General features: G+C 41.4%; 1 protein-coding gene across 1 annotated transcript; it reads left to right on the top strand.

The window, feature by feature from the left end:
• Positions 1–5,315: 5,315 nt before the first annotated feature.
• LOC115171636 (interferon-induced protein 44) lies at positions 5,316–21,775 on the top strand. The gene is made up of 9 exons (XM_029728640.1): positions 5,316–5,325; positions 5,428–5,442; positions 5,803–5,890; positions 9,867–9,903; positions 10,624–10,825; positions 11,258–11,410; positions 12,130–12,301; positions 20,547–20,647; positions 21,061–21,775. The coding sequence occupies exons 3-9, from the start codon at positions 5,827–5,829 to the stop codon at positions 21,271–21,273; spliced, it is 942 nt and encodes a 313-aa protein (XP_029584500.1). The 5' UTR covers positions 5,316–5,325; positions 5,428–5,442; positions 5,803–5,826; the 3' UTR covers positions 21,274–21,775.
• The last annotated feature ends 3,545 nt before the right edge of the window (positions 21,776–25,320 follow it).

The raw sequence follows: 25,320 nt of genomic DNA, 5'->3' as shown, positions 1-25,320 counted from the left end.
CGCCTACGTGCCCATGGGGGTGCGGGACCGCCTCCTTAACTGGGTGCACACGGCGCCTGTGTAGGGCCATCCTGGGATAGGCCATACCATCGCCTGCCATACTGAGAAGTACTGGTGGCCCACCTTGGCTAGGGACGTTCGGATTTACGTCTATTCCTGCTCCAGTTGTGCCCAGTCTAAGACACCCAGACACATCCCTTATGGAAAGATCCTTCCCCTGACGGTTCCACAACGAGTATTTAGTTGGACAGTGAAGCTAAAACTGTTAATTTGGCTCTATACTCCAGCATTTTGGATCAAATGTTAAATGAGGCGACAGTACAGCATGTCACTTTTTATTTTAGGGTACTTTCATACATTTACCATTTAGAAATTAAAGCACTTTATATATCTAGTCCCCCCATTTGAACGTGTCATAAGTATTTGGATATTCACTTTGGTCCCATGTTCCTAACACACAATCACTGTTGCCTCATATAAAACATTTGATCTCAATGCTGGAGTATAGAGCCAAATAAAAAAATTGCTTCACGGTCTAAATATGTATGTAGGGGAGTGTATATTAAGTTTCACTCCAAAATGCTATATCCATAGATTTTTCACCTTTGTGTTTTTTCATCAGAAATGATCTCTTATGTGTACCATCATGTGTTTGTAAAATATTACTGTTCTCAAATGTTTTATTCATACATTTTAAATGTGTATTAAAATGGGTTTTGTTGCAAAACGATATATATTGATTGTTTAGCTGGAACGGAATGTTCGTATCCTGTATGACTGTGATATGCAGTGCCGATTTTAGTATGTAAATCTTGGTGGGGCAAACACCCCCACTTTCTTTTAGATGTATGCCAGCAAAGTCACAACACTAAACAATACATACATTTTTTTTTTTTTAGTCATTTAGCAGACGCTCTTATCCAGAGCGACTTACAGTAGTGAATACATACATTTTTTTTTCCTGTGCTGGCCCCCCATGGGAATCGAACCCACAACCCTGGCGTTGCAAACACCATGCTCTACCAACTGAGCTACAGGGAAGGCTTGCACTATAACAGTGACAATCGGTGCCCACAAACTGTTAGGGCCTACATAAAGCTGTCCCTACATCAGAGTCCCAACATCAGTCCCAACACCTTACCACTGCTACACCTGGCAATCAGCGGAGCCTTGTCTGCCAGCAAAACAGTTCATTTACTGTCTTTTAAAAAAACATAGCTGATATGGCTGACTTGCTTAAACAAATGTGGTTTCTACTGACAATTGAGATCTACAAACGATGGCATAAGGGGACGACGAGTGAATAATAGGCAATCCATAATTCCGATTAAGACATTAATGAGCGAGCTAGGACGGACGTAGTCAATATAACTATTTGTTCAGCACTTTGAAATGTACAGCGACAGAATACGGGCTGTTCTTACAGTATTCTCCCTGTACACCAAGTCAGAACCGTAGTATAAATAAAGGGGGTATATAATGTGGCAGACCAGGGGGTTGGGTCAAAACATTTACACAGATCAGACACGGACAGAGTAGGATTAGCTCAGTTTCAAAGGTGTTTATTAAAATAATAGTCCAAAAGAAAAGGTCTCCCCCAAGAGACCCTCTCTGGGATACCGTCTTCTGGGCTCCGGGTCTTACTGTATCCTGTGGGGATCAAAAACTGAACTCCCTCCTGTTACCTCTGGTATCGTCCCCAACTATACGGGAGTCAGCTTTATGGGACTTGTACAGCTGGTGAGCAATCAGCCCTTGATTACTCACCAATCCCCAATCAGCTCCAGTTAGTTCTGGCCGGAGAGCCCGTCAAGACCTGGCACGTCCAGCAGATGGAGCCATTGCCTCGTGATGTATACTCCGTCTGTCACTGTGCCTCGACGAGTCTCCCCCTGGTGGCTGACCTGCTGTACGCCACAATAAGCAGACAATGAAAGTTCTTACAATATATTCGATGATGACATTTCTCCAAAACAGGCTATAGGCTACATGTGCACCACCAAGTTATTAGGGGAAAAGGGACCAAATTATTAGGGTGAGGCACATAGGCTACTAACAGCTTACTACACAACATACACTTAGTATTACTTTCTTAGCTACAGTATACATATCTCCCTGGCATATTACATCATTTATGCAGCAGCATACAACACATTTTTGGACTCAGCTTGTTGTGCTCTACTCACTTGAACATGAAGGTGGCGCGGGCAAAGTGTGTCATCAAAGTTTGTCATTCTATGAATTTATGGCGCTTTCAAGATAACTGGGAACTCTGAAAAAAACAAAGTCGAATCATGATGACGTCAGTGAGGTCGGAGCTCTAGAAAGAGGCCCGAGTTCCCAACATGCAATTCCGAGTTGGATGACCGTTCAAAACGTATTTTCCCAATTGGAGCTAGTTTTTTCAGAGTTACCAGTTGTCTTGGACTCACTGAAGTCTGAGATCTCCCAGTTCCGAGTTTCCAGTTGTTTTGAGAATGGCAGAAGTCATGCTGGATTGACAGCATGGCCAATGTTGAATGTTTATAATTTTAAGCTTGGAAAAAGAGACCCTTAACCCCAGACTTGGAACACACTCCCACTCCACTGAATAGCAGGCTTGTGATTGCTTTGCTTGCAGTTAGCCACTGATTCCTACCAAACCACTCATTGTTTAATTTGCAATTTCCATCTTGTTGTGTAATATATATGTACAATGGCTGATGAGCACCGATACGTTTTATCTATAATTTCTCTTCATATTTCAAGGATTGAAAAGGATTTGCCAGTAGATTGTTGACTTGGTTCATGATGATGACTGCTAGATAAGATTTTGAAAGCATGATGTTGACATGATCAGTCCAATCAAAGCTACGGTAGATATAATGTGATTTGACGTAATTTTATCTGTGGCCAATGACCTTGAGCCTTCTTGGATGGGCACTTCTATGTAACTTTATGATATCACCTACTGTAAGGGGCTTGAATTTTCTAGCTCTACCGGTAGATATTGCGGTGACGTAGTGTCCCCATGAGTGACAGAACACTGAGCCAATCACGGCGTAACTCGAGAATATTACCAACCCCTACTCTCCATATTTTCCACTGGGTGCCACACCACCACCACTGAGCTAGGCTGAAACACCTGCATTTTGGAGCTGCCTTGATCAAGAAAGCAAAAAGGAGACAAAGTTGGTATGCAGCTTGATTAACTCAATGATATATTGTATATATATTTTTTTTTTACATTGTTTGCAAACTGATATGTGACACGTATTAATGCCAAAATAACATGCAAAACAGGCCCCACCTGTCCTGAATGACGGGTCGCCACTGGTAATATGTGATTTTCTCACATATCTATCTTAAGATGAATACACTAACTGTAAGTCACTCTGGATAGGAGCATCTGCTAAATGACAAAAATTTTAAATGTACATTTTGTATATACATTCCAGCTGAGCTGTAGAATTTGATGTGACTGTGTTAGCTTTAGTGGCTAGTTAGCAAGGGAGAAGAACGTTAACCAGCCTGCATAGCAACCATTTTTGTTAGAACTAGTAATGGCAGTGTTTCTGTCCAGCAACAATGCAAATAGAATTAGTGACTGGGTTTTGGTCCAGACTATATTGTCTGGTGGAAGGATGAAATAAAATAAATGTACTAATTCAAATAATATTTTCAATGAAAACATGTCATTCATTTTTTTTAAATACACTATATATACAAAGGTATGTGGACACCCCTTCAAATTAGTGCATTCGGCTATTTCAGCCACACCCGTTGCTGACAGGTGTATAAAATCGAGCATACAGCCATGCAATCTCCATAGACAAACATTGGCAGTGGAATGGCCTTACTGAAGAGCTCAGTGACCTTCAATGTGGCACTGTCATAGGATGCCACCTTTCCAACAAGTCAGTTCATCAAATTTCTGCCCTGCGAGAGCTGCCCCGGTCAACTGTAACTGCTGTTATTGTGAAGTGGAAAGTCTAGGAGCAACAAGGGCTCAGCCGAGAAGTAGAAGGCCACACAAGCTCACACAAAAGGACCGGCGAGTGCTGAAGCGCGTAGCACGTAAGAATCGTCTGTCCTCGATTGCTACACTCTCTACAGAGTTCCAAACTGCCTCTGGAAGCAACGTCAGCACAAGAACTGTTCGCCGGGAGCTTCATGAACTTAGTTTCCATTATCAAGCAGCTGCACACAAGTGTCAGAACACCATGTGTAATGCCCAATGTCAGCTGGTGTGGTAAAGCTTGCCGCCATTGGAGTCTGGAGCAGTGGAAACGCGTTCACTGGAGTGATGAATCACGCTTCACTATCAGGCAGTCCGACAAATTAATCTGGGTTTGGCAGATGCCAGGAGAACGCTACCTGCCCCAATGCATTGTGCCAACTGTAAAGTTTGGTGGAGGAAGAATAATGGTCTGGGACTGTTTCTGGTTCGGGTTAGGCCTTTTAATTCCAGTGAAGGGAAATCTTAATGCTACAGCATACAATGACATTCTAGACAATTCTGTGCTTACAACTTTGTGGCAACAATTTGGGCAAGCCCCTTTCCTGTTTCAGCATGACAATGCCGCCGTGCACAAAGCGAGGTCCATACAGAAATGGTTTGTCGAGATCAGCGTACAAAAACTTGACTAGCCTGCACAGAGCCCTGACCTCAACCCCATCGAACACCTTTGGGATGAATTGGAACGCCAACTGCGAGCCAGGCCTAATCGCCACCAACATCAGTGCCCGACCTCACTAACGCTCTTGTGCCTGAATGGAAGCAAAACAATGTTCCAACATCTAGTGGAAAGCCTTCCCAGAAGAGTGGAAGCTGTTATAGCAGCAAGGGGAGACCAACCCCACAATAATGGAATGAGATGTTCGATTAGCAGGTGTCCACATACTTTTGGTAATGTAGTGTGTGTTGATATAAAAGCATTAAGGCACTCTAATCCATGGGTTCACATGCCTTATTACTTAAAGTTAGACACAGCATTATGACATTGCCACTAGCAGCACACAACATATATTGAGATGGGTGCGATCCAAGACTTCCCTCTCACACAGTCACACAGAGTATCTGCGCATGTGCATGGGTGCGCTTCACGTTGCTACAACGTGGAGAAGTTTAACATTCTTAGTTGTGGCGGAAATGTACTCGATATTGCTGTAATTAACTTCGTGTATCGCTGAGTCTTAAAATAAATCACGTTTGGAATGCGGTTTCAACCAATCAGCATCCAGTATCAGACCCACACGTTGTATAAAGTACAACAAAGTTATTTATGTATGTAGTACAGCCATAGGTTACTTACTGGCAAGAGTTGGCTATCTGATCTAACAAAGGTCGGTTGAATTGCAGATATAATTTAATTATGTTGGCTTATTGCGAAAGAATATTGTTGCTAATATAAAGTAACCAAACATTTATACCTGTGCTCATTTGAGAATCAGGTTGGCAAGGTAGGTGTCAAAATATGTGTTGTTTTAATTTCAATTAAAATTGACGGAGTATAGAATACCGTACACATAATGACTAAAACCAATGGTAATAAAACTGGGCTCTAAATTGTGTTTGGATTGTGCTAGCAGACTTGATGCTGTATAGAAGTTTTGCTATTTTACAGTGTCAAATATAAACATGTATTGCATATACTGAACATATTCTGAGATAGCAATTTCTGGTGCAGTGATATAGAATGAATATAACTGAATTGTAAAGATTGCAATGACAATACTCACTTTTTCGGTTTGATGTTAACACACTCTTTAATTTTGCATATGTTATTCACACTATTAACATTGTATTTAATATTTGAACAGACTTCTGAATCACTGGACAAAGACATGGGGACGGTTGAATCAAGACAAAGCCTTTCACAACCCATTTCAGCTCTAACCAAATCTAAAGGTAAGATGTGTGTATGTGTTCAATGTATATACTGTATGTTAAATTGTGACTATTAAAGGTGCAATCTGCAATTCACACAATAACAAAGCAGCCACCCGCTGTTATCTTGGTAAACATCTGAGGAATGAGGCATAGAGAAATATAACCACTCTCAAATTCATAGACAGAGCTATGGATGCAAGGACAAAATTATAGTTTTAACCATGGTTTGAGGCTATACAGTGTTTGTTTACAATTGTATTATTATTTTTTAAACAAGGGAGTAAAACAAGCTTATGTTTCTGGTTCTTATGGGGTGCTACAGTTCATGAGGTTCATGAGGCTAAGTTCATAAGGCATTTATAAGTAATATTCATCAAGAATGGGTATGGGTATATGTGTCATTCCACGAATAAAGGGCATTTTTAGGTAGTGTACTTTTCTCAAAAGTAAATGTTTTATTTTCACACATTTTTTACGTTCTGTCATAAAGAGCACATAATAATTTAATATGGTCAATTTCAGAAAATGTTATATAACATAATCATACTGTTAACAAGTAGGCTATGGTGTAATGGAATGTTCTTCCTTGTCTAGTTGGTTTTGTGGGTTTTGACACTCTTATGTAGGTGTCATAACCAGCCATAAAATAACTACCGTGGTAGGTTTTGGCACTCTTAGGTAGGTATCATAACCAGCCATGGAATCAGGGGTGCAACTTTCACTGGGGACGGGGCCCCCACATTCTGAAATTGCATTTTTGGCCCCCCCAGTTTTATCATTGGAATGTGATACAAAACGAGACAACGGTGTGCTTTAGGAACATACGGACGCCTCCGAGCGGTCAGGTAGGCTGTTTGGAGTGTTTCTCCAACTGAATAAAAAAATAAAAAATAATTATGTCCCCCCTACTTCTAAAACCAAAGTTGCGCCCCTGCATAAAATAATGCAATATATGTCACAACAGGTCTAAATATATGTGTCATGACAGTGTTATGAAAATCAAATCACATTTTATTGGTCACATGCACATATTTAGTAGATGTTATTGCGGGTGTAGCAAAATGCTTGTATTCCTAGCTCCAACAGTGCAGTAATATCTAATAATAGACAACAATATACATAAAAAAAGTAAAAATAATTTATTAAGAAATATCCAAATATTAGGACAAGCAATGTCGGAGTGGTTATGACAAGTTATGTCAGCTTTTATGACATATTATGACATGGTTATGACCGTGTCATAACTTATGAGACTGGGTGTCAAGTATACTGTTACCGATATATATCATATGATATATATGATATTTCAAGTTGATGAAATTGAAATTATATAAACAACAATGCAGAAAATATAAACACTGTATATGTGACAATTATGTACAGTTGAAGTTGGAAGTTTACATACACTTAGGTTGGAGTCATTAAAACTCGTTTTTCAACTACTTCACAATTTTCTTGTTAACAAACTATAGTTTTGGCAAGTCGGTTAGGACATCTACTTTGTGCATGACACAAGTGATTTTTCCAAAAATTGTTTACAGACAGATTATTTCACTTATAATTCACTGTATCACAATTCCAGTGGGTCAGAAGTTTACATACACTAAGTTGATTGTGCCTTTAAACAGCTTTGAAAATTCCAGAAAATGATGTCATGGCTTTAGAAGCTTCTGATAGGCTAATTGACATAATTTGAGTCAATTGGAGGTGTACCTGTGGATGTATTTCAAGGCCTACCTTCAAACTCAGTGCCTCTTTGCTTGACATCACGGGAAAATCAAAAGAAATCAGCCAAGATCTCAGATAAAAAATTGTAGACCTCCACAAGTCTGGTTCATCCATGGGAGCAATTTCCAAATGCCTGAAGGTACCACGTTCATCTGTACAAACAATAATACGCAAGTATAAACACCATGGGACCACGCAGCCGCCATACCGCTCAGGAAGGAGACGCGTTTTGTCTCCTATAGATGAACGTACTTTGGTGTGAAAAGTGCAAATCAATCCCAGAACAACAGCAAAGGACCTTGTGAAGATGCTGGAGGAAACAGGTACAAAAGTATCTATATCTACAGTAAAACGAGTCCTATATCGACAAAACCTGAAAGGCCGCTCAGCAAGGAAGAAGCCACTGCTCCAAAACCACCATAAAAAAACCAGACTACAGTTTGCAACTGCACATGGGGATAAAGATTGTACTTTTTGGAGAAATATCCTCTGGTCTGATGAAACAAAAATGGAACTGTTTTGCCATAATGACCATCGTTATGTTTGGAGGAAAAGGGGGGAGCCTTGTAACCCGAAGAACACTATCCCAACCGTGAAGCACGGGGGTGGCAGCATCATGTTGTGGGGGTTCTTTGCTGCAGGAGGGCATGGTGCACTTCACAAAATAGATGGCATCATGAGGGAAGAAAATTATGTGGATATATTGAAGTAACATCACAGGACGAAGATGGTCTGTCCGAGAAGTGGTAAACATGGCATGCTCTCTGCCATCCACTTTATGTTTTAATAATTATTTTTGATATAAGGGAGGGTCACTTTTTTTAAGCATTTAGGGAGGGTTTAAGTAAAATATATTTTGCTGAAGGGAGGGCAATCCATTTTCATATCGGAGAGGTCTGATTTTCTCCATGACGTTAACTCCCTTGAATCCACCTGCTCGAGACAAATTCAGCGATTGCTTTGCCATGTCTGTGTCATGAGTCAAACTGAGGAAATGTTTTTCTAAGGACCGCCCCTTTGACGTGATGTCCAAGGGAAGTGAAATAAACAAATTTAATGACGCAGCTGACCACCAGAGGGAGGCAATTCCATTAAAATCAAATAAAATATAATTGTATTTGTCACATGCTTCGTAGACAACAGGTGTAGATCAACAGTGAAACGCTTACGGGTCCTTTTCCAACAATGCAGAAAAGGTAAGATAAAATCAAATACACAATATAAATAGCGACATGAGGAATAAATTCACAGTGAATAATGAATACAAATAAAGAGTAAAAATAACATTGCAAAATATAGGGAGTTGAAAATAACATGGCTATATACAGGGAGTACCAATACCGAGTCGATGTGCAGGGGTACGAGGTACTTGAGGTAGCTATATACTCTACATATAGGTAGAGGTAAAGTGACTAGGCAACAGGATAGATAAGACAGTAACAGCAGCATATGTGGTGAGTGTAAAAGTGTGTGTGTGTGTGAGTGTGTGTAGCGTCAGTATGCATGTGTGTGCACATTGTGTGTGTTTGTGTGTTTTGGAGTTTCAGTGTAAGTATGTGTGAGTTTGTGGGTAGAGTCCAGTGTCTGTGCATAGAGTCAGTGCAAGAGGCGTCTGAGTGGGGCTCCCGAGTAGGGCTTCCGAATGGCGCAGTGGTCTAAGGCACTGAATCACAGTGCTAGAGGCATCACTACAGATCCTGGTTTGATCCCGGGCTGTATGACAACCGGCCGTGATCGGGAGTCCCATAGAGCGGGGGCCCAGTGTCGTCGGGGTAGGCCGTCATTGCAAATAAGAATTTGTTCTTAACTGACTTGCCTAGTTAAATTAAGGTTAAATAAAAAAAGAGTTAAGTGCAAAAAATATTCAATGCAGGTAGTCTGGGAAGCCATTTGATTAGAAATCTAGCAGTCTTGTAAAGACGTTTATTCGACAGAGAACCTTTACATGGTCCTAGGAAGGGCTGGATTTTTGTATTCTGACCAGTGGAGGCTGCTGAGGGGAGGACGGCTCATAATAATGGCCAGAATGGATTGAATGGAATCAAACACATAGTTGTCATGTGTTTGATACCATTTGTTCACGCCATTTCAGCCATTACACTCTATTCCAGTCATTATTATGAGCCTCCACTGATTCTGATTTATAAAACGGTGGGAAATCAATAAAATAAGTGATGTAAACATATTAATATATTTTTTCAGTAATTCTAGTGCCCAATTTCTGTTGCATCTTTTTCATTATACTATATGTTCTCAATGTATTTAGCAGCTTATAAAAAACCATGGAGGAAAACACCTTGGGGGTAAGTTTTTAATAATCAAACTCTTTTTGATGTAGTGGCAAATAAAGGACATGGTGGATTTCCGCTTTCGTACAGCGATAGCCAAGTCTTGCCCGTAATCTATCTGATCTGATCTGACAATGGTCGGTGGAATTGCAGATATTATTTAATGAGTGTTTTGCTTATCTCGGAAGCCTACAGTCTGTCACGAAGGACTATCCTGATGACAATATAATTTAACTAAACAGGTATACTGTTTTTCGTGTCAAAATTTTTTATTTTTGAAAAATTGTAATTGACAGAGTGTAGAATAACTTACACATTATAGGATAGTCTAGGATGAACGTTAATGTTACCATGGTGGAAATTGTATTAGACACAGTACTGCTGTATCCTTACACATTCTGTTAGTGGCGTACTAACACAGCTCAGCTTTATTGGTGTGTAGGTATTTGATAGACATGAAAATTACTAATGATACCAATGGTAATAAAACTGGGCTCTAAATTGTGGATTGGGCTAGCAGACTTGATGCTGTATAGATGTTCTGCTATTTTCAATGCAATATCCCCGAACCAAAGACATTTGCATCAAATATAATGCATGCATAAAGCATTACATAAACTCTGTTATGTATCTTGATATAGCCATTTCTGGTGCTAGTCAATTATTCTATCAATTTATTGTAATTTTGCAACATTACCTTGCAATCAGGACACTAAACTTGCTTTTCACCAACAGTGAGAGAGAAGAGTTGTTGAGACACCTGACGGAATATGTTCCACGTAACGCTGACATTGAACATGTTAGAATTCTGCTCGATGGACCAGTTGGAGCTGGCAAATCTAGCTTCATCAACTCTATCAATAACATCTTTCAGAATAAAACTACGTCGAAAGCTCTGGCTGATTCTGCTATGGCTGATCAAAGCTTCACCATAACAGTGAGTTATTTTGCACATATTATATACATTCAGGGTAGCAACCAGAGATACAATAAATGATAGCACCCAGGGTTAGGGTAAATTCATTTACATAAATTCAGGGAATAACTAATTCTGCATCACAATTTAAGTGGATAACAGCACAATCAAGTGAGTTGACTGTGGAAAATAAAAAGTAGACCGTAGTTTACGAACATTAGTGTAATTTGAGTTGGATTGCCGTTTCATGTAAACCGTTGGAAAATAACCAGCTAAACAATTTAAAAACAACAATGAAACATCAACACAGGTAAGTTGAAAACAGCTCAAACTACAAAAAATCCTCCCTTTGGAATATGGAAATAACAATACAATTGTTCTATTTATTTTAAAGGCAAATTACAATATTGACTGATGATTTCAATGGAATAAATGAATCCACTGTCATTTCAGTACAAAACCCACAAAATTGAAAATCAACAAACTGGACTATATTACCCATTTGTCTTCAACGATGTCATGGGCTTTGAGAAAGCGAGTGGAAAAGGAGTGCATGGAGATGACCTCAGCAAAGCACTGACGGGACATGTGAAAGAGAATCACAAGGTATCTCGAGTCCAACACCTCGGCCAAGCTCACGTTTGACGTGAATGCCATTGAGGGCATTACAAGAGAGTTGTCATCCAAAAAACTATTAGTTGAAATGTCTAAATCATTAAAAAGTGCACTATGGGTACTTGCTACTGTGATTCCTGAAATGCAGAGCCTGTTGGAGTATTTTTGGAATCATAAATAACACTTGTTACATCAAATCATGGTTCGCTAGCTCAGCTGGTTAGCTAGCTCAGTCTCATTGACCACCTAATGTAGCTAGCCAGTTAATATAAAATGGTCTTACTAAATGTATGGTAGCTAGCTAATTCTCATCTGCTGTGTATATCAGGATACAATTTTAGCGCACTAGTTAGCTCCAAATGGGGTTAGTAAATTTGGCTGCATGCTGAAAGTACATTCAGTGCCATCCGGTGGCTAGTCACACTAAGACGTTCATTTTCCTGTGTTACTGTGAAGCAATTGTAATGACAGTCTACCATAACATACCAGAGTCTCCTGATTAGCAAGGGGTAGTCTGTGTTTAATTTCATTGTGTATTAAAAACACAGTTTGAGATCATTGTGAGGGGATTTCGCCAGTGGTTAGAAGGGGGAATTGGGCTTCCCAGGAAAATGTTGTCCGAGCTTAGCGAAGAGTCAATTATGCTATTGTTCAAATGCTGGAAGTTGATTTGAACTCTCTATGTATTGTTGTTCTTTGTCTATGTCTAGTTCAATCCGATAAGTCCATTGACAGAGGGTGATAGGGGCTACAATAATAATCCCAGTTCTAGTGACAGAGCCCACTGCCTGGTCAGTCTGATGCCTGCAGATAAGATTTCTGTAATCGATGATGATGTCGTCAAGAAGATGAGGACCATCAGATTAGTTGCTAGAGACTTGGGTAAGTGGAGACAGACACAATTACTGCTATTCTGAAAGATGTGTTGCTTTAAATGCAAAGTGCTTGAAAATCCTTCACATAAATTGTATTTTGACTTTTTTTGGTTTAAAATAGCCCACTTATTTGTAAGTGTTACTTTTTATGTACGTGACATTACGCTCAATGTATTTTTGTTCATATTTCTTCTTTGTTATACTGAATAAAGGGGGGTGCTGAGAATTTTTTCTCCTTGTGCTGCTGACTACTGTTTTGGTCCACTCATACAGGATTAATAAATGCCCAGTGCACTACTTTTGTAAAAAAAATAACAAAAAAATATTGTGATTTATTAGGGAGTGCTGCAGCACCCTCAGCAGCCTTACTTCCCGTGGCTATGGTCATAAGTAACATTTATACAAATAATTTTTCATAATTTAGTGACTATCTTGCAGGAGGATGTTTTCAAAGAATTCCATACACTCTCTAAACTTCATAATACCTGCCCCAATGTTATCTACTTTATGTGTACTTAACATATACTCAAATCTATACCGTTCTACTTATACCCAATGCCTTGATATACAGGATTGGATGGAGTATATTTCTTTAAATGTCTCAACTATTTCATTATGTCAACTCCTGTATGGTAAAATGTACTTTTTGCTGGCTGGCTTTTGAAAATGGTAATTGTTCAAGTAAGGTTCACTTCTGTTACTATGGTTCACTTCTGTTACCATGGTTAACTTCTGTTACCATGGTTAACTTCTGTAACTATGGTTAACTTCTGTAACTAGGGTTAACTTCTGTAACTAGGGTTAACTTCTGTAACTAGGGTTTGCATCTGTAACTAGGGTTAACTTCTGTAACTAGGGTTAACTTCTGTAACTAGGGTTTGCATCTAACTAGGGTTTGCATCTAACTAGGGTTTGCATCTGTTACTATGGTTTGCTTCTGTTATTTGTGTTGGAACTTAGAGAATTACCTATACTCCAAGTAAACTTTTTGAGAGTGTAGTATTAGCATTATAAAAGTGCAATGTGTGGATGAGTATACAGTAAATATGTACAAAACATACTTTTATAGAAACAATTGTTATATTTTAATTCATTATATAAGCTCAGCAAAAAAAGAAACGTCCTCTCACTGTCAACTGCGTTTATTTTCAGCAAACTTAACGTGTAAATACAGTGGGGCAAAAAAGTATTTAGTCAGCCACCAATTGTGCAAGTTCTCCCACTTAAAAAGATGAGGCCTGTAATTTTCATCATAGGTACACTTCAACCATGACAGACAAAATGAGAAGAAAAAAAATCCAGAAAGTCACATTGTAGGACTTTTAATGAATTTATTTGCAAATTATGGTGGAAAATAAGTATTTGGTCAATAACAAAAGTGTATCTCAAAACTTTGTTATATACCCTTTGTTGGCAATGACACAGGTCAAACGTTTTCTGTAAGTCTTCACAAGGTTTTCACACACTGTTGCTGGTATTTTGGCCAATTCCTCCATGCAGATCTCCTCTAGAGCAGTGATGTTTTGGGGCTGTCGCTGGGCAACACGGACTTTCAACTCCCTCCAAAGATTTTCTATGGGGTTGAGATCTGGAGACTGGCTAGGCCACTCCAGGATCTTGAAATGCTTCTTACGAAGCCACTCCTTCGTTGCCCGGGCGGTGTGTTTGGGATCATTGTCATGCTGAAAGACCCAGCCACGTTTCATCTTCAATGCCCTTGCTGATGGAAGGAGGTTTTCACTCAAAATCTTACGATACATGGCCCCATTCATTCTTTCCTTTACACGGATCAGTCGTCCTGGTCCCTTTGCAGAAAAACAGCCCCAAAGCATGATGTTTCCACCCCCATGCTTCACAGTAGGTATGGTGTTCTTTGGATGCAACTCAGCATTCTTTGTCCTCCAAACACGACGAGTTGAGTTTTTACCAAAAAGTTCTATTTTGGTTTCGTCTGACCATATGACATTCTCCCAATCCTCTTCTGGATCATCCAAATGCTCTCTAGCAAACTTCAGACGGGCCTGGACATGTACTGGCTTAAGCAGGGGGACACGTCTGGCACTGCAGGATTTGAGTCCCTGGCGGCGTAGTGTGTTACTGATGGTAGGCTTTGTTACTTTGGTCCCAGCTCTCTGCAGGTCATTCACTAGGTCCCCCCGTGTGGTTCTGGGATTTTTGCTCACCGTTCTTGTGATCATTTTGACCCCACGGGGTGAGATCTTGCGTGGAGCCCCAGATCGAGGGAGATTATCAGTGGTCTTGTATGTCTTCCATTTTCTAATAATTGCTCCCACAGTTGATTTCTTCAAACCAAGCTGCTTACCTATTGCAGATTCAGTCTTCCCAGTCTGGTGCAGGTCTACAATTTTGTTTCTGGTGTCCTTTGACAGCTCTTTGGTCTTGGCCATAGTGGAGTTTGGAGTGTGACTGTTTGAGGTTGTGGACAGGTGTCTTTTATACTGATAACAAGTTCAAACAGGTGCCATTAATACAGGTAACGAGTGGAGGACAGAGGAGCCTCTTAAAGAAGAAGTTACAGGTTTGTGAGAGCCAGAAATCTTGCTTGTTTGTAGGTGACCAAATACTTATTTTCCACCATAATTTGCAAATAAATTCATAGAAAATCCTACAATATGATTTTCTGGAATTTTTTTCTCATTTTGTCTGTCATAGTTGACGTGTACCTATGATGAAAATTACAGGCCTCTCTCATCTTTTTAAGTGGGAGAACTTGCAAAATTGGTGGCTGACTAAATACTTTTTCCCCCACTGTATTTGTATGAACATAACAAGATTCAACAACTGAGACATAAACTGAACAAGTTCCACAGACATGGGACTAACAGAAATGAAATAATGTGTCCCTGAACAAAGTGGGGGTCAAAAAAAGTAACAGTCAGCATCTAGTGTGGCCACCAGCTGCATTAAGTACTGCAGTGCATCTCCTCCTCATGGACTGCACCAGATTTGCCAGTTCTTGCTGTGAGCTGTTACCCCACTTTTCCACCAAGGCACCTGCAAGTTCCCAGACATTTCTGGGGGGGAATGGCCCTAGCCCTCACCCTCCGATCCAACAGGTCCCAGACGTGCTCAATGGGATTGAGATCTGTGCTCTTCGCTGGCCATGGCAGAACACTGACATTCCTGTCTTGCAGGAAATCACACACAGAACGAGCAGTATGGCTGGTGGCATTGTCATGCTGGAGGGTCATGTCAGAATGAGCCTGCAGGAAGGGTACCACATGAGGGAGGAGGATGTCTTCCCTGTAATGCATAGCGTTGAGATTGCCTGCAATGACAACAAGCTCAGTCCGATGATGCTGTGACACACCACCCCAGACCATGACGGACCCTCAACCTCCAAATTGATCCCGCTCCAGAGTACAGGCCTCGGTGTGACGCTCATTCCTTCGACGATAAACGCAAATCCGACCATCACCCCTGGTGAGATAAAACCGTGACTCGTCAATGAAGAGCACTTTTTGCCAGTCCTGTCTGGTCCAGCCCACTGTGGGTTTGTGCCCATAGGCGATGTTGTTGCCGGTGATGTCTGGTGAGGACCTGCCTTACAACAGGCCTACAAGCCCTCAGTCCAGCCTCTCTCAGCCTATTGAGGACAGTCAGCACTGATGGGGGATTGTGCGTTCCTGGTGTAACTCGGGCAGTTGTTGTTGCCATCCTGTACCTGTCCCGGTGTGATGTTCGGATGTACCGATCCTGTGCAGGTGTTGTTACACGTGGTCTGCCACTGCGAGGACGATCAGCTGTCTGTCCTGTCTCCCTGTAGCACTGTATTAGGCGTCTCACAGTACGGACATTGCAATTTATTGCCCTGGCCAAATCTGCAGTCCTCATGCCTTCTTGCAGCATGCCAAAGACACGTTCACACAGATGAGCAGGGACCCTGGGCATCTGTCTTTTGGAGTTTTTCAGAGTCAGTAGAAAGGCCTCTTTAGTGTCCTACATTTTCATAACTGTGGCCTTAATTGCCTATCGTCTGTAAGCTGCTAGTGTCTTAACCTGTTTAGGATAGGGGGCAGTATTTTCACGGCCGGATAAAAAACGTATCCGATTTAATCTGGTTATTACTCCTGCCCAGAAACTAGAATATGCATATAATTGATTTGGATAGAAAACACCCTAAAGTTTCTAAAACTGTTTGAATGGTGTCTGTGAGTATAACAGAACTCATATGGCACACCAAAACCTGAGAAGATTGCATACAGGAAGTGCCCTCTCTGACCATTTCTTGGCATTCTGTGTCATCTCTATCGAAAATAGAGAATCTCTGCTGTAACGTGACACTTTCTAAGGCTCCCATAGGCTCTCAGAAGGCGCCAGAACGTTGAATGATGACTCTGCAGTCCCTGGCTGAAAAACAGTAGCGCATTTGGATAGTGGTCGATCTGAGAACAATGAAACGGGCGCAGGCGTGCACGTGAAGAGTCCATTTTACATTTTCAGTCTTTGAACGAAAACGACGTCTCCCGGTCGGAATATTATCGCTATTTTACGAGAAAAATCGCATAAAAATTGATTTTAAACAGCGTTTGACATGCTTCGAAGTACGGTAATGGAATATTTTGAAATTTTTTGTCACGATATGCGCAGGCGCGTCACTCTTCGGATTGTGTCTTGAACGCAAGAACAAAATGCCGCTATTTTGATATAACTATGGATTATTTGGAACCAAACCAACATTGGGTGTAAACTAGAAGTCCTGGGAGTGCATTCTGACGAAGAACAGCAAAGGTAATCCAATTTTTCTTATAGTAAATCTGAGTTTGGTGAGTGCCAAACTTGGTGGGTGTCAAAATAGCCTGGCCATCATGGCTAGCTATCCACTCAGAATATTGCAAAATGTGCTTTCACCGAAAAGCTATTTTAAAACCGGACACCGCGATTGCATAAAGGAGTTCTGTATCTATAATTCTTTCAATAATTATGTTTTTTGTGAACGTTTATCGTGAGTAATTTAATAAATTCACCGGAAGTTTCGGTGGGTATGCTAGTTCTGAAAGTCACATGCTAATGTAAAAAGCTGTTTTTTGATATAAATATGAACTTGATTGAACAAAACATGCATGTATTGTATAACATAATGTCCTAGGAGTGTCATCTGATGAAGATCATCAAAGGTTAGTCCTGCATTTAGCTGTGGTTTTGGTTTTTGTGACATTATATGTTAGCTTGAAAAATGGGTGTGTGATTATTTCTGGCTGGGTACTCTGCTGACATAATCTAATGTTTTGCTTTCGTTGTAAAGCCTTTTTGAAATCGGACAATGTGGTTAGATAAAGGAGAGTCTTGTCTTTTAAAATGGTGTAAAATAGTAATATGTTTGAAAAATTTACGTTTTTGGATTTCTGACGTGTTTGTAATTCGCGCCACGCCCTATCATTGGATATTGGAGCGGTGGTCTGCTAGCGGAACATCTAGATGTAAGAGGTTAACGACCGTTCCACAGGTGCATGTTCATTAATTGTTTAAGGTTCATTGAACAAGCATGGGAAACTGTGTTTAAACTCTGCAATGAAGATCTGTGAAGTTATTTGGATTTTTATTAATTAGTTTTGAAAGACAGGGTCCTGAAAAAGGGACGTTCCTTGTTTTGCTGAGTTTAAATATATAAACATTCATACATATACACATACACTACTGGTCAAAAGTTTTAGAACACCTACTCAGATGTTTCTTTATTTTTGCTATTTTTTTTACATTATAATAGTGAAGACATCATAACAATGAAATAACACACAGGGAATCATGTAGTAACCAAAAAAAGTGTTAAACAAATGTAAATATATTTAGTATTTGAGATACTTCAAATAGCCTTCCTTTGCCTTGATAACAGGTTTGCACACTCTTGGCATTCTCTCAACCAGCTTCACCTGGAATGTTTTCCAACAGTCTTGAAGGAGTTCCCACATATGCTGAGCACTTGTTGGCAGCTTTTCCTGCTTTTCCTCCACTCTGCGGTCCGACTCATCCCAAACCATCTCAATTTGGTTGAGGTCAGGGGATTGTGGAGGCACTCCATCTCTCTCCTTCTTGGTAAAATAGTCCTTACACAGCCTGGAGGTGTGTTGGGTCATTGTCCTGTTGAAAAACAAATGATAGTCCCACAAGTGCAAACCAGATGGGATGGCGAATCACTGCAGAATGCTGTGGTAGCCATTCTGGTTAAGTGTGCCTTGATTTTTAAATAAATCACAGACAGTGTCACCAGCAAAGCACCCCCACACCATACCACCTCCTCCTCCATGCTTTACGGTGGGAAATACACATGCGGAGATCATCCATTCCCCCACACTGCGTCTCACAAAGACACAGCGGTTGGAACCAAAAATCTCCAATTTGGACTCCAGACCAAAGGACAGATTTCTACCAGTCTAATGTCGTGCTCGTGTTTCTTGGCCCAAGCAAGTCTCTTCTTATTGGTGTCCTTTAGTAGTGGTTTCTTTGCAGCAATTTGACCATGAAGGCCTGATTCACGCAGTCTCTTCTGAACAGTTGATGTTGAGATGTGTCTGTTACATGATATCTGTGAAGCATTTATTTGGGCTGCAATTTCGGAGGCTGGTAACTCTAATGAACTTATCCTCTGGAGCAGAGGTAACTCGGTCTTCCATTCCTGTGGCGGACCTCATGAGAGCCAGTTTAATCATAGCGCTTGATGGTTTTTGCGACTGCACTTGAAGAAACTTACAAAGTTCTTGAAATTTTCCGTATTGACTGACCTTCATGTCTTAAAGTAATGATGGACTGTCGTTTCTCTTTGCTTATTGGAGTTGTTCTTGCCATAATATGGACTTGGTCTTTTACCAAATAGGGCTATCTTCTGTATACCTGTATACCTTGTCACAACACAACTGATTGGCTCAAACGCATTAAGAAGGAAAGAAATTCCACAAATTAACTTAAGGCGGCACACCTATTAATTGAAATGCATTCCAGGTGACTACCTCGTGAAGCTGGTTGAGAGAATGCTAAGAGTGTGCAAAGCTGTCATCAAGGCAAAGGATGGCTATTTGAAGAATCTCAAATGTAAAATATATTTGGATTTGTTTAACACTTTTTTGGTGACTAGATGTTTCCATGTGTGTTATTTCAGTGTTGATGTCTTCACTATTACTCTACAATGTAGAAAAAAGTAAAAATAAAGACAAACCCGTGAATGAGTAGGTGTTCTAGAACTTTTTACTGGTAATATATATGTATGTAATATATATATATGTAATATATATATATATATATACTGCTCAAAAAAATAAAGGGAACACTAAAATAACACATCCTAGATCTGAATGAATGAAATAATCTTATTAAATACTTTTTTCTTTACATAGTTGAATGTGCTGACAACAAAATCTGGATGAGCTGCACTACCTGAGCCACTTGTGTGGGTTATAGACTCCGTCTCATGCTACCACTAGAGTGAAAGCACCGCCAGCATTCAAAAGTGACCAAAACATCAGCCAGGAAGCATAGGAACTGAGAAGTGGTCTGTGGTCACCACCTGCAGAACCACTCCTTTATTGGGGGATGTCTTGCTAATTGCCTATAATTTCCACCTGTTGTCTATTCCATTTGCACAACAGCATGTGAAATGTATTGTCAATCAGTGTTGCTTTCTAAGTGGACAGTTTGATTTCACAGAAGTGTGATTGACTTGGAGTTACATTGTGTTGTTTAAGTGTTCCCTTTATTTTTTGAGCAGTGTGTGTGTGTGTGTGTGTGTGTGTATATATATATATATATATATATATCACTTTTTTTAGAATATACCTTCATTTATGATTCCCCGCAAACCCTACCATCACTCCCCCAATTGGAGTATACTCATGAACAATAACACTTAGGCTTCTACTTCCAGGTTATTCGTACTATACACATTTTACAGACACAATCTATTTTACAATAGTTATATTTAGTTTGTTTTTAGTCCTGGCCTTCCTCTATTTCTGATGTCCATCCAGTTCGATTTCTGTTTGCCATATATTTGTAAGTGTGCTATTTCAAAAGTTCTGAACCTATATACATTTTATAGAAACAATTGATATACTTCCTAAATTCACAAATAATACATGTTATTTTTTTTAGCTTTTAGTTATAACTGACCATATAATGTATATTGTAAAGGTGTAGTTAATCTCGTTCCCAGCCACTTCTGCTTTTGTGTGATAGCCTGGGAACGAGAATAGGGTGTAGTTACCAATTTATGCACAAAATCACTGGAGACTCTTTTTCAGGAATCCCCCAAGTGGTCATCCTCACCAGGGTGGATCTGGCTTGTCCGTTGGTGAAAAAAAACTTGAAACAAGTGTATCAAAGCAAGTATATCAAGAATATGGTGAGACTCTCAAATTTAAGGTATATAGGGTCATATACTATAGTGGCGCAGTGGTCTAAGGCACTGCATCGTAGTGCCAGAGGCGTCACTACAGTCCCTGGTTCGGATCCAGTCTGTATCACATCCGGCCGTGATAGGGAGTCTCATAGGGTGGCGCATAATTGGCCCAGCGTCGTCCGGGTTTGGCCGGGGTAGGCCATCATTGTAAATAAGAATTTGTTCTTATTTAAAAATGTAAAATAAATAACACTTCCCATAATGGATTCAAACTACACATTTAACTGGAATTTAGATTTTTCAAATTGATGGAGTATAGATCCCAGATAAAATGTGTTTATATCACTAACCAAATATTTTTGGAGGGCACTGTGTATTTGTGTGTATATAAAGCTTATTTTATGTTTCTGTTGAAGATGAAGACATGCAGTATAAGGCTCGGCGTCCCAGTGAACTGCATTCTTCCTGTGAAGAACTACCATGAGGAAATCGACTTGGACAAAGACATGGATGTGCTGCTATTGAGAGCACTGAAGCAGATAATTGACTTTGGAGACGATTTCCTGAAGGAGATGGCTGTGCCTGTGTTAACTATAACGTCTGTGTGCACCATGTCAGTTACAGTATAACATGTAATGTGATGCTAGCCATGCTCTATATTTGTCGAAGCGTTTGCAATGTGTTATGTCATTATTTGTCTTTGCAGTTTACCAAACACCCTTGTTCAGGGAAATTACCTTCTCAGTTTTTCCCCAACAAAAATTTGCTAAAATAAATATGCATTCAATAAAGATGAGATCAAAACTTCCGCTAGTTCCTCTTTAACACTATGGAAGTATACCTCTCCAAAGTGTCTCTCCAAAGAATTAGAAGGAATTCAGAGATGATGCTGCCGCATCATTGGCACTCCCTACAACTCACATCCCAGGAGAGCAAGCGGGGCAAAGCCACAGTCAAAACTTATCAAAGCGCTCCTTCACAACCACACAAATCCTCTGTACAAGTTTCTAATCCCTGCATAGAGACAGTATGATCTGAGGATAGTCCACTGTGACAAGCCTTACTATCAAACAGAGGTGTGCCCCTTTCTGTCCAATGAAGTAATTGTGTACAATCCATTACAGGGCATCATAAAAAAAGTCACATACAAAAGATAACACAAGTCATAACACTAAATCAATACATAGGCATTATTGCTCATGAGGAGGTCTGTCCCTTCCTGTCCAAGGAAGTCATTGTGGACAGTCCATAATAAGGGGTCCCTTTTGATTCAAGAGCACTCCCAGAGGAAAAAGTTATGTAGAGTATCTAAAACCTTCAAACTCAAGCCTGGACCTCGAAGCCAGTTCCTCTGCATTTTACATTGTTCCCCTCTAATCAGGGACTGATTTATACCTGGGACACCAGGTTTGTGCAATTAATTATTAGGTAGAACAGAAAAGCAGCAGGCTCCGGACCTCATAGGTTAAGAGTTGAATGCCCTTGATCTATAGGATACATTTGTGATGTGTTAAAACAGTATTTATTTTTCCCTTAAAACCTCTTACATCTAGATGTTCTGCTAGCGGAACGCCTCGCCAATATCCAATGATAGAGCGTGGCGCAAATTACAAACACCTCAAAAATCCAAAAACGTCCATTTTTCAAACATATGACTATTTTACACCATTTTAAAGACAAGACTCTCCTTTATCTAACCACATTGTCCGATTTCAAAAAGGCTTTACAACAAAAGCAAAACATTAGATTATGTCAGGAGAGTACCCAGCCAGAAATAATCACACACCCATTTTTCAAGCTAGCATATATGTCACGTTCTGACCAGTATGAGGGTTATTTTGTTAGTGTAGGCTGGTCAGGACGTGGCAGAGGGTATTTGGTTTATGTGGTTCGGGGTGTGTGTATTATGTAGAGGGTAGTGGATTTATGTAGAGGGTAGTGGATTTATGTTTTTTGGTCACTGCTCTGTTAGTCTATGTTCTTTGTAGTTAGTCTGTTTTCTATGTTTAGTTAATTGGGGTGTGGACTCTCAATTGAAGGCAGGTGTTGTCTAGTTGCCTTATATTGAGAGTCCTATATATTAAGGTGTGTTTGTAATTTATGGGAGGTTGTCACTTGAATTGCTGTCTTGTGCCTTCAACTCTGTCTTCGTCGTCCATCGTTTTGTTTTGTTTGTAGTAGTGTTTTCATTAAAGTTAATTATGAGCACTCAACCCGCTGCGCCTTGGTCCATTCCTGACGACCGTCGTTACAGAACCTCCCACCAAATCCGGACCAAGCAGCGAAGGAAGGAGCAACAGGTGGACTTAGTGGAGCAAAGGGAATTTGAGTTGGACCAATGGGAGAAATGGACATGGGAACAGATTATGGCCGGAGAGGGCCCATGGAAAAAATGGAGCGAAGACCGGGAACGCTACAGGGGAACACGACTGGCTATTAAGCCGGAGAGGCAGCCCCAATATTTTTTTTTGGGGGGGGCACACGGGTAGTTTGGAAGGGCCAGGATTGAGCCGCAAGCCAAATCCCCATGCTTATTGGGGGCAGCCTAGTATTAGTCAGGTCCCGTGCGTTGGAGTGAGGTGCACGGCGTTGAGGCCTAGTATTCACAGGCTGGTGTGCGCAGTACCTGCGTCCCGCATTTGTCAGGGGAAAGCGGGCATCCAGCCAGGAAGGGTGGAGCCAGTACTGCGCTCGAGACCGCCAGTGCGCCTTCACGGTCCAATATATCCTGTTCCCGCTCCACGCACTAGCCCTAAGGTGTGTGTTTCAAAGCTGGCATATCCAGTACCAGCACCACTCTCTAGGCTTCCAGTGCGTCAGCCCAGTCCAGTACGTCCTGTTCCCGCTCCACGCACTAGCCCTAAGGTGTGTGTTTCCAGGCTGGCATATCCAGTACCAGCACCACGCACCAGGCTTCCAGTGCGTCAGCCCAGTCCAGTACGTCCTGTTCCCGCTCCACGCGCTAGCCCTAAGGTGCGTGTCTCCAGTATGGTACCTCCATTACCAGCACCAGGCTTCAGTGCGTCAGCCCAGTCCAGCACGTCCTGTCCATGTTCCTCGTACTAGCCATGTGATGCGTGTCCTTAGTCTGGCACGTCCTAAGCCAGCCCCACGCACCAGGCCTTCCGGCAACAGTGCCTCGTCCAGAACTTCCGGCAACAGTGCCTCGTCCAGAGCTTCCGGCGACAGTGCCCCGGAGAGAGACGGCCCACTGTTCGGAACCAGGTGAGACGGCCCACTGTTCAGAGCCGAGTGAGTCTGGCTACAGTCCAGAACCAAGTGAGTCTGTCTACAGTCCAGAGCTCCTAGAGTCGTCCTAAAGTCCAGAGCTCCTAGAGTCGTCCTAGAGTCCAGAGCTCCTAGAGTCGCCCTACAGTCCAGAGCTCCTAGAGTCGCCCTACAGTCCAGAGCGCCTAGAGTCGCCCTAGAGTCCAGAGCTCCTAGAGTCGTCCTAGAGTCCAGAGCTCCTAGAGTCGTCCTAGAGTCCAGAGCTCCTAGAGTCGTCCTAGAGTCCAGAGCTCCTAGAGTCGTCCTAGAGTCCAGAGCTCCTAGAGTCGTCCTAGAGTCCAGAGCTCCTAGAGTCGTCCTAGAGTCCAGAGCTCCTAGAGTCGTCCTAGAGTCCAGAGCTCCTAGAGTCGTCCTAGAGTCCAGAGCTCCTAGAGTCGCCCTACAGTCCAGAGCTCCTAGAGTCGCCCTACAGTCCAGAGCTCCTAGAGTCGCCCTACAGTCCGGGGTCGACAGAGAGGGACATCACTGTAGAGACAGTTTATGAGGGGAGTGAGCCAGGGGTGGAGTGGGGTCTGCGTCCGGCTCCTGAGCCACCTCCTGAGGGGGGAGTATTGGGGTTAGGGGGGGGGTGGTGTTGCAGGAACACCGTCGGTGACGGTGGCCACCCTCCCTTCCCTCCCATGTACATTTGGGGATTTATTAGTGTTTTGGGGGTTATTTGTTGTTGGTTTTTTTTGTGTGTGAGGTGCATCCGGGGTCTGCACCTTTGGGGGGGGGGGGGGTGTAATGTCACGTTCTGACCAGTATGAGGGTTATTTTGTTAGTGTAGGCTGGTCAGGACGTGGCAGAGGGTATTTGGTTTATGTAGTTCGGGGTGTGTGTATTATGTAGAGGGTAGTGGATTTATGTATTCCGGGTTTTTTTGGTCACTGCTCTGTTAGTCTATGTTCTTTCTAGTTAGTCTGTTTTCTATGTTTAGTTAATTGGGGTGTGGACTCTCAATTGAAGGTAGGTGTTGTCTAGTTGCCTTTGATTGAGAGTCCTATATATTAGGGTGTGTTTGTGTTTGTAATTTGTGGGAGGTTGTCACTTGAATTGCTGTCTTGTGCCTTCAAGTCTGTCTTCGTCGTCCATCGTTTTGTTTGTAGTAGTGCTTTCATTAAAGTTAATTATGAGCACTCAACCCGCTGCGCCTTGGTGCATTCCTGACGACCGTCGTTACAATATAATGTCACAAAAACCAAAACCACAGCTAAATGCAGCACCAACCTTTGATGATCTTCATCAGATGACACTCCTAGGACATTATGTTATACAATACATGCATGTTTTGTTCAATCAAGTTCATATTTATATCAAAAAACAGCTTTTTACATTAGCATGTGACGTTCAGAACTAGCATACCCACCGAACACTTCTGGTGAATTTACTAAATTACTCACGATAAA

This window comes from Salmo trutta, chromosome 32, assembly GCF_901001165.1.
Source record: "Salmo trutta chromosome 32, fSalTru1.1, whole genome shotgun sequence".
Taxonomy (NCBI): Eukaryota; Metazoa; Chordata; class Actinopteri; order Salmoniformes; family Salmonidae; genus Salmo; species Salmo trutta.
Note: the sequence above shows the minus strand (reverse complement) of the source record. Positions and strands in the feature narration are given on the sequence as shown.

What these genes read in the sequence shown, in the direction of transcription:
- LOC115171636 (XM_029728640.1), top strand. Translation starts at nt 5,827, where the DNA reads ATGGGGACGGTTGAATCAAGACAAAGCCTTTCACAACCCATTTCAGCT. An exon ending in ATTAGTTGCTAGAGACTTGG is followed by an intron (nt 12,302 to 20,546) that starts GTAAGTGGAGAC and finishes ACTCTTTTTCAG; the next exon opens with GAATCCCCCAAGTGGTCATC. An exon ending in GCAAGTATATCAAGAATATG is followed by an intron (nt 20,648 to 21,060) that starts GTGAGACTCTCA and finishes TTTCTGTTGAAG; the next exon opens with ATGAAGACATGCAGTATAAG.